General features: G+C 39.7%; 1 protein-coding gene across 1 annotated transcript; it reads left to right on the top strand.

Moving 5' to 3' along the window:
• Positions 1-3,105, top strand: LOC148195411 (uncharacterized). Its single transcript, XM_088095197.1, has 2 exons — positions 1-1,200; positions 1,303-3,105. Exons 1-2 carry the CDS (start codon positions 1-3, stop codon positions 3,103-3,105), a joined length of 3,003 nt encoding a protein of 1,000 aa, XP_087951323.1.
• The last annotated feature ends 16,953 nt before the right edge of the window (positions 3,106-20,058 follow it).

The raw sequence follows: 20,058 nt of genomic DNA, 5'->3' as shown, positions 1-20,058 counted from the left end.
ATGATAAATGAAGGGATGCATGCAAGCATGACTGATGGAATACGAGTAACCCCGGTGCCACCTGTGATTACCGGAGAGGGTTTTTCTACCAGGGCTGCACCATATACTTCGTTTCAGGGGGTAAATGGTAATGTCGATGGGGCAAAGGATAAACTTGAGAGCCTAGAGGCAAGATTGAGGGCTGTTGAGGGGTATGAAAGTTATGGATTCGGAGATGTTGCCAGATTGAGTTTGGTTCCTGGCGTCAAATTACCACATAAGTTCAAGGCACCAGATTTTGAGAAGTATAAGGGAAATACATGCCCAAAGAGCCATCTGACCATGTTTTGCAGAAAGATGGCTACATATGCTTATGATGAGCAGCTGCTCATCCATGTTTTTCAAGATAGTTTGGCTGGAGTGGCGTTAAACTGGTATACCCATCTGGAGCCGACTCGAATTCGTTGTTGGGCGGACTTGGCTGATGCTTTTGTGAAGCAGTATATATACAATACACATGTGGCGCCAGATCGTTTACAGCTGCAAAACATGTCGAAGAAAGACAACGAAAGTTTTAAGGAGTATGCTCAGCGGTGGAGGGAATTGGCTGCACAAGTCGAGCCACCTTTGTATGATAGAGAAATGGTGGCAATGTTTGTAAATACGCTCCAACCACCATTTTATGAACATATGGTGGGAAATGTATCTTCAAATTTTGCCGATATCATTGTGATAGGCGAGCGGATAGAGATCGGGTTGAAAAATGGGAAGATTGCATATGGCTCGTCGGCGGGTGCAAACTCCAAAAAACCCAATTTCAACTTAGGGAAAAGAAAGGAGGGAGACGTGCATGCAACATCTGCAACCCCCGTGTGGAGAGGTCAGGCTCCCACTCATAACTATCGACCATACTGGGGTCAGCATCCACATGCAGCTAACGCGTCATTTGGTCATCAAATTAGGCCTCAACAACAACCGGGATACTATCAACCACAATACATCCCGACGAATAATTGGAGGGGAGGGGCAAATGTAGGTTCCAATATGAATGTGGGTCCAAATGCTTATCCAAGAAGGAACCAGGAAAGAAATTATGTTAACTTTACTCCAATTCCTACAACTTATACGGAATTATTGCCTCAGCTTATTAAACAAGGGCTAGTTGTCGTTTGTCCCCTGAAGCCTTTGCAGCCTCCGTACCCAAGAGGTTATGATGCAGAGGCAAAGTGTAGTTATCATGGAGGGGCCGCTGGTCATTCCACTGAGAGGTGTCTGGCTTTCAAGCATAAAGTGCAGACTCTAATTGATTCTGGGTGGTTAAAGTTCCAAGAGGATAAGCCTAATGTCGAGGCCAATCCTTTATCTGGGCATGGAAGTGCTTCGACGAATGCTGTTGAAGTGAAAGAACATGAGCTGGTGAGAAATGTGAAAGAAGTCAAGAGCTCTAGGAGATTTATCTTGGAGGCGTTGCTGAAAGTGGGTATCTTGAAGGGTGATTATGATGAGAATATGGCATGCGCGCTCCACCCAAAGGCTGAGCACTCTATTGAGGAGTGTGTTGAATTTGAAGAAATTCTGCAAGACCTGCTAGATCGTGGTCTGATGCAGGTATGCTACAAGAGGGAGGAGGGTGATGTATTTGCACAAACTGGTGATGAATCCGGTATGATTGTACCAGAACCATTGGTGATTCGTTTCACTAAGACTACTTCTATCCCACCAACTCAAGGAAGGTCGCCTGTAGTTATCCATGTACCAGCCCCTTTTCCTTACAAGAACGAAAAAGCCGTCCCATGGAGATATGGGACGCATGCGTCAGGCGAAACGCAAAGCGTTGACCCTGTCGTCAAAAACATATCGGGGATAGGGGGAATGACTAGGAGTGGTCGAATTTTCACATCACCAGAGTTGGCTCGAGAAAGGGTTAATGATAAGGAAGCAACGATGGCCGCGAAGGCAAAAGAATTCTTAAAGGGGAAGGGTGCACAGACAGAGGAGATCCCCGACAAGGAAGAGAAGAGAGAAGTTTCTGAGGAGGAGGCTTGCGAATTTTTAAAATTCATACAACAAAGTGAATATAAGGTGGTGGAACAGTTAAATCGTATGCCTGCTCGCATATCCTTGTTAGACTTGCTCATGCATTCGGCATCACACAGAAAGTTGCTAATGAAGATACTCAGTGAGGCTCACGTGGAGCAAGGTATTTCATTGAATAAATTCGAGGGTATTGTTGGCAATATTGTTGCTAATAATTATCTCACCTTTACGGATGAAGAGATACCTGCTGAAGGAAGAGGGCATAACAAGGCTCTTCACGTCTCTGTGAAATGCCTGGATCATGTTATAGCGTGTGTTTTAGTGGACAATGGGTCCTCTTTGAATGTCATGCCGAAAGCAACTTTGGAAAAGCTACCTTGCGAAGGAATGCATATGAGGCCTAGTTCAATGATTGTGAGGGCGTTTGATGGCAGTAAAAGAGAAGTGATGGGAGAAGTGGATTTACCAATGCAAGTTGGCCCATGCGTTTTTCAAATAACATTCCAGGTTATGGATATCCTGCCAGCTTATAGTTGTCTGTTGGGGCGCCCATGGATTCATTCTGCGGGAGTTGTGCCTTCTACACTACACCAGAAGTTGAAGTATGTGATAGGAGATAAGTTGGTGATAGTATCAGGAGAAGAGGATCTTCTTGTGAGTGGACCATCATCCACGCGCTACATCGAGGCGGCTGAAGAAGCTCTCGAGACAGCCTTCCAATCGTTGGAAATTGTGGGAAATGCTTGTGTGGAACCATTTCCAGTAAATCCTCGTCTATCATGTGCTTCTATTATGATGGCCAAGATTATGCTAAGAGAGGGCTATATATATGGGGAAGGTTTGGGCAAATATCGGCAGGGGCGAGCATTCCCTCTAGAAATCGTTGAAAATAAGAACAGATATGGCTTGGGGTACAAACCTACCAAGGAAGACAGGAAAAGGATGATTGAAGAAAGAAAAGAGCGCAGTCTGGCCCGTGCAGAAAGACGAGGGCCCAGAGAGAGCAAAATTCACATTGTTGACATCAAAGAAAGCTTCCGCAGTGCTGGGTGGATCAACAATGGCCAGATAGCAGCTGTGGAGGATTAAGAAAGGCCTCAAAGTTTGAGCTTCGTGTGGGCTTGCTCCCCTGATACTCAACTCAACAATTGGGAAACACTGGATTTACCTGTGATGCTTAATGTGAACAAAATGTAATAGTTTTAATTAAGCTCATAGTTTCGATTGGGGCTTTAGAACTAAAGTTTTGCGGATTGATTCTTTTTACTTTTCACTCAGCGTGACAATAAAGTTGCATTTCATCATCATTTGGCATTTTTTGTTTATCTTATTTATTTATACTTTTTCATAAATTTAAATGATGCAGATGTGACAATGATTGTTTTGAAAATAATGATATCAATGTTCCTAATTTTGAGCACCCTATCAATAATACGGAAGATGATTTCGAAGATGATGTGGAACCCTCTCCAGAATTATTGAGATTAGTGGAACAAGAGTCTAAGGAGATAAAACCCCATCAGGAGGAGATTGAAATACTTAACTTGGGAGAGAAGGATGAGATAAAGGAAGTGAAAATCGGTACTAGTATGAAAACGGAAGTGAGGGAAAGATTGCGTGCCCTATTGAAGGAGTTTAAAGATGTGTTCGCATGGTCTTACAATGACATGCCGGGTCTGGATACCGATATTGTGCAGCATAAGCTCCCACTCAAGCCAGAATGCCCTCCAGTCAAGCAAAAACTAAGAAGAATGAAGCCGGAAATGTCATTAAAAATTAAAGAGGAGGTCCAAAAGCAATTCGACGCAGGATTTTTGGCTGTGGCAAGATACCCACAATGGGTAGCGAATGTTGTACCAGTGCCTAAGAAGGATGGGAAAGTTCGGATGTGTGTTGACTATCGTGATTTGAATCGTGCAAGTCCGAAGGATAATTTCCCGTTACCACACATTGATACTCTGGTTGATAATACGGCCAAATTTTCGTTATTTTCATTCATGGATGGATTCTCGGGATATAATCAAATTAAAATGGCACCGGAAGATATGGAAAAAACGACCTTTATCACGTTATGGGGAACATTCTGTTATAAGGTGATGTCTTTCGGACTCAAGAATGCTGGGGCAACATACCAAAGGGCAATGGTGACACTCTTTCATGATATGATGCATAAGGAAATTGAAGTTTATGTGGATGACATGATTGCAAAATCGGAATCAGAAGAGGAGCATATTTTCAATCTAAGGAAATTATTTGAGAGACTAAGAAAGTACAAACTCAGGTTAAATCCTTCCAAATGCACGTTTGGAGTAAAGTCTGGAAAATTGTTGGGCTTTATTGTCAGCCAAAGAGGAATAGAAGTTGATCCTGACAAAGTAAGAGCGATAACGGAAATGTCTGCGCCCAGAACAGAAAAGGAGGTTCGAGGTTTTTTGGGAAGATTGAACTACATTGCTAGGTTCATATCCCAATTAACTGATACTTGTGAACCAATGTTCAAGTTACTACGGAAAAACCAGGCCGTAGTCTGGAATGAAGATTGTCAAGTTGCTTTCGAAAAGGTCAAACAATACCTGCAAGACCCTCCTGTATTGCGTCCACCTATGCCAGGAAGGCCGCTCATTTTGTATTTGACCGTATTGGATAATTCAATGGGTTGTGTATTGGGTCAGCATGATGAAGACGGGAAAAGAGAGCATGCTATATATTACTTGAGCAAGAGATTCACAGATTGCGAACAACGATATTCGTCGTTAAAGCGAACTTGTTGTGCACTGGCGTGGGCTACTCATCGTCTAAGGCAATACATGTTGAGCCACTCTACTTGGTTGATATCCAAGATGGATCCTATCAAGTATATTTTTGAAAAGCCCTCTCACTGGAAGGATAGCTCGATGGCAGATGCTATTGTCAGAGTACGACATTGTATATGTTACTCAGAAATCTATCAAGGGTAGCGCTTTAGCGGAATATTTAGCCCATCAACCCATTAATGATTATCAGCCAATGCAACCTGAATTTCCTGATGAAGATATCATGGCTTTATTTGCTGAGAATAAAGAGGACAAAATGAAAAAGCCTGGACGGTATTATTCGATGGGGCCTCGAATGTAATGGGGCATGGAATAGGGGCAGTGCTTATCTCTCCTAAGAATCAATACATTCCAATGACGGCAAGGTTGTGTTTTAATTGCACGAATAATATCGCAGAATATGAAGCCTGTGCCATGGGAATTCGAGCAGCTATAGAGTCTAAAGCAAAAATTCTGGATGTATATGGAGATTCAGCTTTGGTCATCCATCAATTGAAGGGAGAATGGGAGACTAGGGATACTAAATTAATTCCATACCAAGCTTACATCAGGGGATTAATTGAGTATTTCGATTCCATCACGTTTAATCATATACCGAGAGAAGATAATCAATTAGCAGACGCATTGGCTACCTTGTCATCGATGTTTGAAGTTGATCAAGATGCAGAATTGCCAATGATTGAAATGAAGAGTCATGCGAAGCCAGCGTATTGTCATTTCATCGAAGAGGAGGTAGATGGTAAACCTTGGTACTTTGATATCAAGCATTATCTTAGACCCGAGAATATCCAGAGAAGGCATCAGAAAACGACAAAAGGGCGTTAAGGAGATTGGTTGGCAGTTTCATTTTGAGTGGGGATATTCTATATAAGAGGAACCATGACATGGTTCTCCTTAGATGCGTAGATGCAAAAGAAGCCGAGCTGATACTAAAAGAAGTACACGAGGGTACATTTGGCACGCACATGAATGGGCACTCAATGGCCAGGAAGATACTGAGAGCGGGGTATTTTTGGTTGACTATGGAAAATGATTGTTGTACACATGTGAGAAAATGTGAGAAATGCCAGGTATACGCAAGTAATATCAATGTTCCACCCACGACCTTGAACGTGTTGTCTGCACCATGGCCCTTTTCGATGTGGGGAATAGATGTCATAGGAGCTATAGAGCCAAAGGCGTCAAATGGACACCGCTTCATATTAGTTGCAATCGATTACTTCACAAAATGGGTTGAGGCCGCTTCTTATGCTAATGTGACTAGAAAGGTAGTGACCAAGTTCATAAAAAGGGAGTTGATTTGCAGATACGGGATCCCTAACAGGATCATCACTGATAATGCCACTAACTTGAATAACCAGATGATGACAGAGTTATGTGAGGAGTTCAAAATTCATCATCTTAATTCTTCTCCTTATCGTCCAAAGATGAATGGGGCAGTAGAGGCTGCTAACAAAAATATCAAGAAGATTGTGCAGAAAATGGTGGTCACGTATAAGGATTGGCATGAAATGCTTCCTTTTGCTTTACATGGTTATCGCACTTCGGTACGAACATCGACTGGGGCAACGCCTTTCTCGCTTGTATGTGGAATGGAAGCAGTACTTCCGTTTGAAGTGGAAATTCCGTCCTTACGAGTTTTAATGGAAACCCAATTAGAGGAGGCTGAATGGGTCCAAGCTCGTTTCGACCAGCTCAATCTCATTGATGAAAAAAGATTAACAGCAGTATGCCATGGACAATTGTATCAAAGAAGAATGAAGAAGGCATTTGACAAAAAGGTACACCCAAGAGAATTTCATGAAGGTGAGCTGGTGTTGAAGAAGATTCTACCCATACAAAAGGATCATAGAGGCAAATGGACTCCAAATTATGAAGGGCCATTTGTAGTGAAAAAAGCATTTTCTGGTGGGGCACTAATTCTCACGAGAATGGACGGAGAGGAGTTACCATTGCCAGTTAATTCTGATGCAGTAAAAAAGTTTTACGCATGATGATTCCGTGATAGTGGTTGCTATTAAAGGGATGTTGATATTATCTTCAACGCTTATTGTACTCTGTGTTTTATTCAATAAATAAATTTCACGTGATTTCATTCATATTTTGGTTGTTTGCATTCCATCTGAAATATTGCATGTCACGCTGAGCTGTTAAGTAGTCAAGTGAAAATGAAAATGAAAATAAGTAAACGCGTGTTGATAAAAGCATCACAGGTATATCAGGTTGGCGAGCTCGGTCCTGGAGGATGTCGGAAAAAAAAAAAAAAAAAAAAAAAAAAAAAAAAAGGGTTACATGTTGAGTTTGTTGTTAATAAAGTTGTCAAGGACATAGTATTTTCGAAAAAGGAGTTTTGAAAAAATATCGTTGGTGAGCCTTTTCCTGATTCAAGGTTTTGGGTGTAACCGGTGTTCTTTTCTTAATAAAGCATTTGCATTCACATTACTTGAACCCTAACTTTTTCGTTTCTCACAAGACGAAAGATTTCGCCATATGCCTAATATTGGGGCAGTTTTCATCATGTTACATATCACCGATAATCCGTTGATTAGGGAGATATATTTTCAAAAAAAAAAAAAAAAAAAATGAAAAATGAAGTTGATGTGTCAGGCACTACATAGTTTCGTTTCAGGGTTAAATTCAAGAGAAAGTCAGACAAACAAGATTCGGAGTGACGTGTGGCCGTTTTTCGTTATCCAATCGTCAAAAAACAGTTCATCCAATTGCACCCCTTTTGAGCCAAAATGCATAATTGTTTTCATCACCCTAGATAAGAATCATTAACAGGTCGACGTCAATTTAAAAGGGTACATCATAAGCATCCAAAAAAAAAAAAAAAAAAAAAGAATGAAAAGGAAAGTATCATAAAGGACCACAACAGGGGCAACGAAAAGAATGATCCAAAGGGAAAGAAAGAAAAAACAACAATAAATATGCCTGAAGTTCAAATCCCTAAGGACAATTGACTGGGCACCCTGCAAATGATTCTTGTTTAAAGACTTTAACCGTCAAACACTTATTTGGGCCTTTGTTATCCTTTCTTTCAAAACCCTTTGACCTTTAGCCACGGTACAAGCCAATAAAAGTCCACACTGACTGAAGACTGTTGGTCCTAATCTTTCTCACGAATTTAACTTTGAAACAGAATAATGTGGTGAACGACACAATTCAGTGTTATTTTCAAAAAAAAAAAAAAAAAAAAAAAAAAAAAAAACGTCTCCCTGTCAATCGAAGATCATCCAATTTGGGGGAATCCTTCATACCCAAATCTTTTCACTTTTCCATTGTGCAAAATTGGGGCAGTATGGGAGCACAACATGTTAATAGCACTTTTCCCCAAAGGAGGGACACACATACGTTAATCATTATTCATTTGTTTTTCATAGCCATTCTTCCACATCACACAAGGTTCAATTTAATTTGGATTGCAAAAAGCGATAAAAAGAATTTTAACTCAGGGTTACGCTTTCTTCCTGCTCATCAAAGGGTTTTATACATATCAACGTTGTTTTTAAGGAATTCGTTTTGAACGTACATCGTGTTTGATGACAATATTAACAATGGATTCCAAGCATGGAACTTTCAAAAAAAAAAAAAAAAAATTGATGATGATGAGAAGCGAGAGTAAAAGAAAAGAACAAAATGAAAGTCTCATGTGTCTATGCATTCATGCACCATCATGACATAACATCATCTCAGAGGAAGCAAGGAGAACTGTTTGCAAAATCTTCATGTTTTACTCGGCATTTATTAACTTTTCAAAGTTACAAATCATGGTTTTAATTTTTTGTTATCGACCCTCTGCATGGCAATGGTCGGGTTTAAATTTCTGTTCTGTGAGTTTGGCCCTCTGCGAGGCAATGGTCAAATCCAGGTTTTAGTTTTTTGTTATCGACCCTCTGCATGGCAATGGTCAGATTTAAATTTCCGTTCTGTGAGTTTGGCCCTCTGCGAGGCGATGGTCAAATCCAGGTTTTAGTTTTTTGTTATCGACCCTCTGCATGGCAATGGTCAGATTTAAATTTCCGTTCTGTGAGTTTGGCCCTCTGCGAGGCAATGGTCAAATCCAGGTTTTAATTTTCTGTTATCGACCCTCTGCACGGCAATGGTCGGATTTAAATTTCTGTTCTGTGAGTTTGGCCCTCTGCGAGGCAATGGTCAAATCCAGGTTTTAATTTTCTGTTATCGACCCTCTGCATGGCAATGGTCGGGTTTAAATTTCTGTTCTGTGAGTTTGGCCCTCTGCGAGGCAATGGTCAAATCCAGGTTTTAATTTTCTGTTATCGACCCTCTGCATGGCAATGGTCGGGTTTAAATTTCCGTTCTGTGAGTTTGGCCCTCTGCGAGGCAATGGTCAAATCCAGGTTTTAATTTTCTGTTATTGACCCTCTGCATGGCAATGGTCGGATTTAAATTTATGTTCTGCGAGTTTGGCCCTCTGCGAGGCAATGGTCAAATCCAGGTTTCAGTTTTTTGTTACTGTTACTTTACTTGACATTGGTCGTTTGGCATCGTGACTTGAATCATTTTGTTCGTTTTGTTTTCATGATTGAAACCCAGACAAAATTAGTGTTTTTATCTTTACTTAGCTTTACTTAAATAATACGAAAAGATTAAATTTTCATATTATTTAGTAATATCTAAGTAAAGAGGGGCAGCTGTCAACACTCAATTTTGTCCGGGTTGTAAAAATTATATTGGTTATTTATTATTTTCCTTTTATTTTATTTTATCTTTTTGTTTTATTCTATTTTTATGCTTTTAATTCAATTTCTATTTTAGTTCTTATTTTCAATGTGTTTTAATAGAGTTAATTAATCAAAATAATTAAAAAAAATTATTAATTAAAAAAAAATTGAAAAATAATATTAAAAATAGTTGATTGAAAAATAAGATAAAATTGAGATAAAAAAATAATAAAAAAAATATAATAAAAAAAATAAAAAATAGAAAACGTGGAAAAGGGGATATGGGAGACGTGTCTAGAAGGAGGGGGACAAGGTGGAAGGGAATATTTTTCGAAGATTTTTTGGAAGGAGAGAGGACAGGAGACCAGGTGGTTAGGGGGTTTTTTCCAAGATTTTGGGAAAGAGAAAAAGGAGGTTTTGATAGCTCTGTTGATTATCTTGGATCATCCATCGCTGAGGGATTTTTGACCATTTTTTGCACCGGCAGAGAACGAAAAACGCCAGCTACAAAGGTGAGAGATCATCGGAGACGAAGAGAAAAGGCAAGCAGAGCTACAAGAGGTAAGCACTCACTCGTGTGGATGTAATCATGTAAGTTTGCTGCATTATGCTTCATTTTTTATGCTCGAAGTCGCCTTGCTTGAATATGTATCGTGATAGGAGTCTTCCCCTTTCTCTAAGAACCCCTGCACATTGGAGCTCTGAAAATCCCTTTGGTGTCAATCCGTTTCAAAATACTTGAGCATCACGAGTTCTCCCAATTTCAACATTCTTTAATGCCTCTGTTCACCCCCCAATCAATAACAAGATTGAACCATTAAGCAGAAATTCATACACAACCTATAATTCCTTTCCTCTGCAAGAAGAAGAAACAACCACCACACTGGTCTCACATAGCCAAAAAGCTCCAACTCACTCACTTCCGAGCCTCCACTAGGCTCCCATCATCATCTCGCCAACCCATTTTTACGTATGATCTTCCTAGAGTTAGTAGAAATCTCACACAGAGCACTGCGAAGAGTCATCCCAGGGAGTGCGTTTTCGTCATTCACGAGAAGGGAAAGAGAGAGTTGAACGCCGCAACCGGCGGTAGCTCCGGTGGAGTGTGGTGTCGCTGGCGACGTCGAGACTAATAGAAGGTGATGGCGCGGTGGCTGGTTCGAAGGCATAGTAGTGCATATGCGAAGGAGGTGGGGAAGCAGAGCTTGGCCGCTGTTAATGGCGTTACGATGTTGAGTTCCGGCGGCCTGAGCTGTGAGGGAGGTGGCCGAAGAGATAGACGGAGATGCGGCGCGGGGAGGTAAACCCGTCCCTGGGGTTGGCGTTTTCGAAGCGAGGAGTTCAGGTTGTCACCGGAGAGGCCAAGTCGTGGTCTTGGCAGAGGTGGCGGCGGCTGGTTCCAGCCGAGGTGGCGGCAGCATGCCACCCAGATTTAGGGTTCTCTAGAGAGAAAGAAACTTGGGTCTCTGGAAAGTGTGTGAGATAAGAGAGGGAGCTTACGGGAGGGTGTTGGATCTGAGTGGATGAGTGAATGAGAGCGGGAAGGTAGAACCCCTAGGAAATTCTAGGTTAGAAACCATTCAATTGGGCCAGGCCCAAAATTGAGCGTACGTCCAGAAACCTTTGGCTTTTAACGAGCGTTCGTCATCCAACCTCATTTTCCCAGCGAACGCTCGTCCATAACGAGCGTTCGCCATCCAGCCACATCTTCCCAACGAACGCTCGTCCAAAACGAGCGCTCGTCATTCGGGCTCCTCTTCTCACATCATCCCAACGAACGCTCGTCCATAACGAGCGTTCGTCATCCAACCTCATTTTCCCAACGAACGCTCGTCCATAACGAGCGTTCGCCATCCAGCCACATCTTCCCAACGAACGCTCGTCCAAAACGAGCGCTCGTCATTCGGGCTCCTCTTCCCACATCTTCCCAACGAACGCTTGTCCATAACGAGCGTTCGTCATCCAGCCTCATCATCCCAACGAACGCTCGTCCATAACGAGCGTTTGTCATCCAACGCTCATTTTCCCAACGAACGCTCGTCCATAACGAGCGTTCGTCATCCAACCTCATTTTCCCAACGAACGCTCGTCCATAACGAGTGTTCGCCATCCAGCCACATCTTCCCAACGAACGCTCGTCCAAAACGAGCGCTCGTCATTCGGGCTCCTCTTCCCACATCTTCCCAACGAACGCTTGTCCATAACGAGCGTTCGTCATCCAGCCTCATCATCCCAACGAACGCTCGTCCATAACGAGCGTTTGTCATCCAACGCTCATTTTCCCAACGAACGCTCGTCCATAACGAGCGTTCGTCATCCAACCTCATTTTCCCAACGAACGCTCGTCCATAACGAGCGTTCGCCATCCAGCCCATATCCTCCCAACGAACGCTCGTTAATAACGAGCGTTCATCATCCAGCCTCATCTTCCCAACGAACGCTCGTCCAAACGAGCGCTCGTCGTTCATCATCCAGCCTCATCTTCCCAACGAACGCTCGTCCAAACGAGCGCTCGTCGTTCGTCATCCCGCCTCATCATCCCAACGAACGCTCGTCCATAACGAGTATGCGCCATCCAACCTCATTTTCCTAACGAACGCTCGTCCCAAACGAGCGCTCGTCATTTGGCCTCCACTCACCTCATCTACCCAACGAACGCTCATCCCCAGCGAGCGCTCGTAGACTAGCCTCCTCTTCTCAGCGTCCGTTCGTCACATCATCCATTGAACGCTCGTCATCTACCTTCCTGTACTCAACGTACGTTCGTCGTATCACCCAACGAACGCTCGTTATTCAGCCTACATTCACAACGTTCGTTCATCCTCTATCAACGAGCGTTCGTCATTCAGCCTTAGTTACCAACGTTCGTCCTTTATATTCCCCAACGAACGTTCAACGTTCGTCCTTTATATTCCCCAACGAACGTTCGCTTCATCCCAACGAACGCTCGTCATTCAGTTACATTTCTAAATATCCATTATATTCCCCAACGAACGTTCGAACGCTCGTTATTCTTAACGTCCGTTCAGCCATTTTCATTTCTTTTGTTTATTTATTTTATTTTTTATTTCTATTTATTTATTTATCTTTTTCTCTTATTTTGTTCTATTTATTTTAAACATCTATTTAGCCTTAAATATATATGTAATAATACAATATTTTAAATAAATAAATTTATAAGAAAAGTTTTAAAGGTTTAAGCACACGTGTGACCGCTCGCGTCGTCCTTGTGCTAAAAACCTCTTCTTCTTTTCTTAAATAAAATTTCAAAAATACGTTTTAAAGGTTTAAGCACACGTGTGACCGCTCGCGTCGTCCTTGTGCTAAAAACCTCTTCTTCTTTTCTTAAATAAAATTTCAAAAATACGTTTTAAAGGTTTAAGCACACGTGTGACCGCTCGCGTCGTCCTTGTGCTAAAAGCCTCTTCTTCTTTTCTTAAATAAAATTTCAAAAATACGTTTTAAAGGTTTAAGCACACGTGTGACCGCTCGCGTCGTCCTTGTGCTAAAAACCTCTTCTTCTTCCTTAAATAAATTTACAAAAATATGTTTTAAAGGTTTAAGCACATGTGTGACCGCTCGCGTCGTCCTTGTGCTAAAAACCTTTTTCTTCTTTTCTTAAATAAAATTTCAAAAATACGTTTAAAGGTTGAACACTCGTGTGATCGTTCGCATCGTCCTAGTGTTCAATACTTTTCTCTCTTATTTACGTAATATTAAACGAGGGTATGAGTGCTCGTGCGATCGTCCGCATCAGCCTAGCACTCAATGCTCTCAAGTCTTCCTAAATAAGCAGATAACAGTATGAGTGCTCGTGTGATCGTTCGCATCGTCCTAGTGCTTAATATCGTTATCTCTCTTTTCAAAAATAATTAAAAGTATTTAAATATCATTTTAAAGGAATGAGTACTCGTGCGACCGTTCGCGTCGGCCTAGTACTCGTTACCTTCTTTTTCTCGAAAATATTAAAAATATAAAATCTCCAAAAATTAAAAACATCTGCTTTTCCAAACAACAAACAATCTTTTAGCTAGAACTACGTAACCCTGATTTCTCATTTTGAATGAGAATACGTAGGAGCAAGGTCAATCCTTGTCGGGCCCAAAAAACTAAAAAATATATTTTGTTTATTTATAGTTTTATTTTAGGGGATAGTTAAACATTTTGAAAACCACATCATATTCGCGCATTTAGTTAAAGGTACTGCCTTAGGGCAGGCGTTGTGGGGTGCTAACACCTTCCCCACGCGTAACCGACTCCCGAACCCAATCTTTGGTTTTCGAGGACCGTGCTTTATCGTTTTGAGGTTTTTCCATAGTTTTCCATAATAAACTATGGTGGCGACTCCAAATCTCTTTTTAAAACCCGTTTCTTTTTGGATCGTCGTCTCGCCGCGATTCCGGTTGCGACACCCGACAACGGCGCCAAATTTGATACGTTGTCATTGAAGCTATCAAATTAATACTACTTTTCAAGGCAACTTCAGTATTGCCAAGTAGTATTCAAGAAAGTAGATAGGGTTAAAGTAACCCTGAGTCGTCTCCCAACAAATACGAAATTGCCTTTCAATATTTGAATCTTATGAATGCAATGCAATGCTCAAGAATAAAAGTAATGTTTGGACAATGTTTAAAGAACAAATAAGAAACTTAAAAACAGTTATGATGAAATAGGCTAATTCCACTATTTTTTCAATATAGATTCATCATCGGTTATTCACAAATCATTGTTCAATTGATTATTATTCAAGTTTCAAATTAATTAAAGTACATTCTTAATTAATTTGAGGGCAATCATGCAATTAACCAAAATAAATTCTCAATCAAATGCAAAACCTTTCTAGATTAAATCAAAGTAGATTCTCACTTAAACCTAGAAACCCTAAAACTTATATAATCAATTTGCATGTAGATTCAAACACATTATGATGCAAAAATCTTTGTTTTTAATATGATAGAGAGAGAACAACTTAAATCAATAATAAAAATAAACAATTGCATTAACTCAACATAACCTTAGAAACCATAATGAAATTACAGCAGAATAGCCCTAGATGCTTAGCTCTCCATGAATGGAAATGAATACATGATGAAATAAGAGAGAGAAGTGGTGAATGAATGAATGAAGTTCTTTTCTGCTTTCCTTGGGTCTCTTTATATAGGAATTGATTGGGCTTGTGATAACAGTTGAAAAACTATTATTTTCATGCTTAAAATTGATACTAAAAACAACCTTTAACACTTAGAAACTAGCTTGAAATCATGCTTTTGTTTATATTTTTGGAAATAAGAGAGTTGAACAGGTTTATGCTTGATTTCAGTGTTTTATGCAGGTTTTAAGGTGAATTTGATGAAAGAAGTGAAGAAGGATAAAGATGGAATCATAAAAGAACTCAAAAGGTGCAAAAGAAGAGAAGCAACAAGTACCGCTCAGCGCCAGTTTACCGCTGAACGGCACCAATGAACTCCCGTTGGCTCCGTAGAGGGGTGAAAATGCCGCTGAGGGGAAGAATCAACAAACGCACTTATCGCTGAGTGGTAGTTTGCCGCTGAGCGGCATTATTTTAGGCTTAGGCCTACTTTTCTGTAATATTCCAAATAAGTATATAAGCTTTAGGACTTCCTATGGTTTGTATCTTTGGCAGAGTACAAAGCAAACACACACCTTTCAACCCCTTGGAGGAAGATCTTGGATGTTAAGGCTACCTACTCATCTTTCTCGGGTTCTATCTTTCACTCTTTCATTGTATTTCATCTAGTTTCATCATGAATATGGTGAAGTAAACTCTTCTTGTTGTTGGGGAATCAATGTAATCTTTTGAAGCTCTCATATATGGAATTTGTGTTTAAACATCTTATTTGAGATACATGCTTTCTTTCATTAATAGTTAGGGTTTTTCCTCTTTGCTCAAAGCATGCATTGTTTAACTCATTCGATGTCATGATTATTGATTTTGTCGATACGGACACATACGGGGAAATCTAGATCCGGGGAAATTCTTCCAATAGCATATTGCCTAGAAATAGGGATATGAGGGTTGGTTGCCTTTAAGTTTCTGTGCTTCAGAATTAATTATTAGGGATGCTAGGAATTGTATGAACTCGTAATTAAGGATAAGCTTTCTTCGCAAGGTAATTTAGAGAGTGGCATTAACATTGATGAAAAGAATGATGAATTCCTAAAATATATGAAAGTGGATAAGATGAAATTGATTACCCCAACAACATACTCATCCATATAATTCGTTCAGTATTTGTGTTCTTCTTTTCCATTGATCAAAACTCATGCATACATGTTTATGTTGGTATCGGAGGGGGTATTTTTTGAAGAGTATAGCGCAGCGGAATTAAAACTCAGAGAGCGGAAAGCGTGTTCGATCACAATTAAAATTAATTTGGTCCTTTTAGTAAAAATAATTTTGTTTCAGAAAATTAATCAAACAGTTGATATACATAAAATAATATGAGTGTAGGGAATAGAAAAATCACACAGATATTTTTATACTGGTTCGATTCAACAGAATCTACGTCCAGTCGTTAATCACTATAAATAGTGATTAACAGTTCCACTAAAAATGGTTTAACATATTACAATCAAATGAACAGGAATAAAACGAAAAGAACCACTCTACCAACTTGAAGAGAACCGCTCCGGCAATCGACCAACGATTTGCAAGCTTCTTCTTTCATAAGACCAGGCAGAGTACCTTGCTAACTTGAAGAGAGTCTGCTCCGACTATCGACACACGATACGCGAGCCTCTCCTTTCACAAGACCAAGCAAGGGAACAATGAACAAAAAGCTCTCTAAAAACGTTCCTCTGACACACAGTGTTCTAAGCTTTCTCAGTTCAAAAAAAAACGTTACCTTCTAATTTCTCCAAATCAAATTATATAGCCAAGTACACTGAATGCCAAAGGTCAGCTCCCAACTGCCATGAATAATCGATTATTGTAAGTGATAATCGATTATTCAAGTCCATTATAGAGTTTTCAAAAAAGTGATAATCGATTATATGAAGTGATAATCGATTATTCAAGTATGACTTGTGATAATCGATTATTGCTTAACCATAATCGATTATACTAGTAAAAATTACAATGTTTAACATTTTCCTACTACATTCAAAATCTATAAGTTGCAGCATCATCAAAACACATCTTCAGGTTTTACCAATACTCCTTATTGGTAACAATCTCCCCCTTTTTGATGATGATCAAAAACTCTCTTTTTAAAAGCAACTCAGGTTTACCTGCAACATATATAAACTAATGGACAACCACAGAGTTAGCAGTACCTGTACAATTAAAAAAAATTTTCTTTAATCCTCCCCTTATATTTTTTCTCCCCCTTTTTGATCATAAGCAAAAAGAATAATGTAATAACCTCCCCCTTAATATGAGCTCCCCCTCAAAAATGGAATATATGCACAAAATAAAAGCTCATTATATTAAGAACAGAAAGGAATTACATGAAATTCATAAAGATTAAGAAACTAAATACCATAAAGAAAATAACATAACAATCAAACTTAGAGGCCTAAAACCTAGAATTCAGGACTAGGAGAATGTTCAGGAGGTGGGATATTAAGATGACCCTCGATGTTAGATAGGCGAACATCAAGATCAAGAAATTGATCAACCATGTACTCATCAACAGATCGCTGTCACTCATAAATCTCCTCAAAGTGAGTCTTTTGTGCAAGACTCATATCCTCCAACTGTTTAGATAACCTTGCAAAATGTTCTTCCATAGAAGTTGAGGAAGATGAGGGTATGTTGGATGGTCCAGCATCAGACGGAGCAGCAGCACTTACTGGGTCAACCATATGAGTGTCCATGTCATCATCTTCATCTACATCAGGATGGTCATCATCTTTGTGAATAAGGACTCTGCCTCTAGTAATGAATCCCATTTGACGAAAGGTAGTATCTCCAATTTCTGATCCCACAGCTTCAATAGTTTGAACGAGTTCTCCTTCAACAGGTACACCTTTGAATTCTAAAATCCTAGAAATAAGAAGAGCATAGGGAAATTGATATGAATGGGATTTCTTGGCTTTTACCATTGTGTCAGCAATGAGAGCAGGCCAGTCGATGTGTATGTGATTTAGAATCCCATACAACAGAAGTAAATCCTGCTCAGAGCATTGAGCATGGTTGGTTGCTCTAGGACATAAAATCCAGACAATCAAGTAGTGGATCATCCTTTCTTCAACTTTAAAACCTCCAACCAGTAATTGCCTTCTATTGGTTTGCCGTTCAGGATGACACAGGAAGGATTGAAAAGTCATCATCCTGTTGAAATCTTCAAGTCCTAAATGGACTTTGACAGCATCATCCCAGATGGGAAGTTGAGCAACATTGGTCCATATGTCATCATCTAAAATGATGCGTACTCCCTTGACCTTAGTAGATATTATCCCATCTCGATAGCGCAAGTTGAAGTAGAAGACTCTTATAAGACAAGGATAAATGCATCCTTTTTGTTCTAATAGATGCGTTAACCCCTGCTCAGCAAAAGTGTTTGGAAATTGAAAGCCATAGAAGCGGAAAAAGTCAAGACGAATAAACTTTACCACCATGATCTTCCTTTCTTGCCAAGAATTAACAAAGTCTGCATGTTTCCCTTGATCTGAAATCCATCCATCTATGTTTGCAAGACGTGGTTGAGAAGAAGAGGAGGCTCCAGCTGTTCTGCGACGGTGCCTTCTTGAGTCAACCATGGAGGAAGAATGGGAAAATGAGATTTTGAGAAGGTGAAGAGAAATGAAGAAGATTTGAGCTCTAGATTTGATTTCAGCAGTATTTGGGTGCAAAGGAGTGTCTAATAATCGATTATGGGGGGCTATTTATAAGAAAAATGGAAAAACTAGCCATTTATGGCCGTTTAAAGCCGTTATGGGATGCTCCAACGGCTCTATTTTTGAAACTGTCAGCGCGATAATCGATTATGGCTCGTGATAATCGATTATCAGTTCAATAATTACTGCCCAAAATTGCATGATAATCGATTATGCATAATGATAATCGATTATCTGCTCAAGATTTTCCAGAATTGAATTTTATGCATGAATAATCGATTATAACTTAGTGATAATCGATTATGAAGCGTTAAGTTTATGAAAAATGCAAAAATTTGCATAGATTTTGATTCTAAGATATGTCTAACACTCCTAACTCTCTTCTAAGCTCAAAAAATCTATCTTTAGGTAGAGCCTTGGTAAAGATATCAGCTAATTAATGTAAGGTATCAACATATTCAATTTGACAATCCCCCTTTTGAATATGATCTCTTAAGAAATGGTGCCTAATTTCTATATGCTTAGTTCTTGAATGCATTATGGGGTTCTTGGTCAAATTTATCGCACTAGTATTGTCACATTTTAGAGGAATTTTGTCAAGGAAGATATCAAAGTCTTCCAATTGTTGTTTCATCCACAAAATTTGGGCACAACAGTTTCCAGCTGCAATATATCCAGCTTTGGTGGTAGACAAAGCTACACATGCTTGTTTCTTTGAGTGCCATGACACTAAAGAACATCCCAAGAAATGACAGGTTCCACTAGTACTTTTTCTATCAATTTTACAGCCACCATAATCTGCATCAGAGTATCCTATTAAACTAGGTGAGGCATCAGAGGGATACCAAAGTCCAAATGAAGTAGTTCCCTTAAGATATTTTAGAATTCTCTTAACTGCAGTCAAATGAGATTCTTTAGGATTGGCTTGGTATCTAGCACATACACAAACACTCTGCATAATATCTGGTCTACTAGCAGTTAAGTATAGCAAGGATCCTATCATGCCTCTAAACATGGTTTCATTCACTCCTTTTCCAATTTCATCCTTATCTAAATAACATGAAGTACCCATGGGTTTACTAGCTTCCTTGCAGCTATCCATACCAAATTTCCTAAGAATTTCTCTACAGTATTTAGTTTGGGAGATGAATGTTCCACCATTCATTTGTTTTATCTGTAGTCCTAAGAAAAAGTTTAACTCACCCATGATAGGCATCTCAAATTCACCTTGCATTATTTTTGCAAACTCTTCACACAAAGAATCATCATTTGACCCAAAAATGATATCATCTACATAAACTTGCACGATTAAAATCTGTTTTCCTACTTTCTTAATGAATAAGGTTGAATCAACCTTTCCTCTAGAAAATTCATTTTCAATTAAAAAGGTACTAAGTCTTTCATACCAAGACCTAGGTGCTTGTTTAAGACCATAAAGGGCCTTTTTCAACTTGTAAACATGATCAGGAAATTTAAAATCTCCAAAGCTAGGAGGTTGACTAACATACACTTCTTCTTTTATAAAACCATTTAAGAAAGCACTTTTTACATCCATTTGATATAGTTTAAATTTCATCAAAGATGCATATTCAAGTAATAATCTAATTGCTTCTAACCTGGCTACCGGTGCATACGTTTCATCATAATCTATACCTTCCTCTTGACAGTATCCCTTAGCAACTAGCCTTGCTTTATTCTTTGTGATGTTTCCATTCTCATCAAGCTTGTTCCTGAATACCCAT

The sequence above is a fragment of the Vigna umbellata genome, chromosome 7, assembly GCF_029865625.1.
Source record: "Vigna umbellata cultivar VRB3 chromosome 7, Vumbellata_1.0, whole genome shotgun sequence".
NCBI classification, from domain to species: Eukaryota; Viridiplantae; Streptophyta; class Magnoliopsida; order Fabales; family Fabaceae; genus Vigna; species Vigna umbellata.
This window is presented reverse-complemented; position numbering and strand designations above follow the sequence as displayed.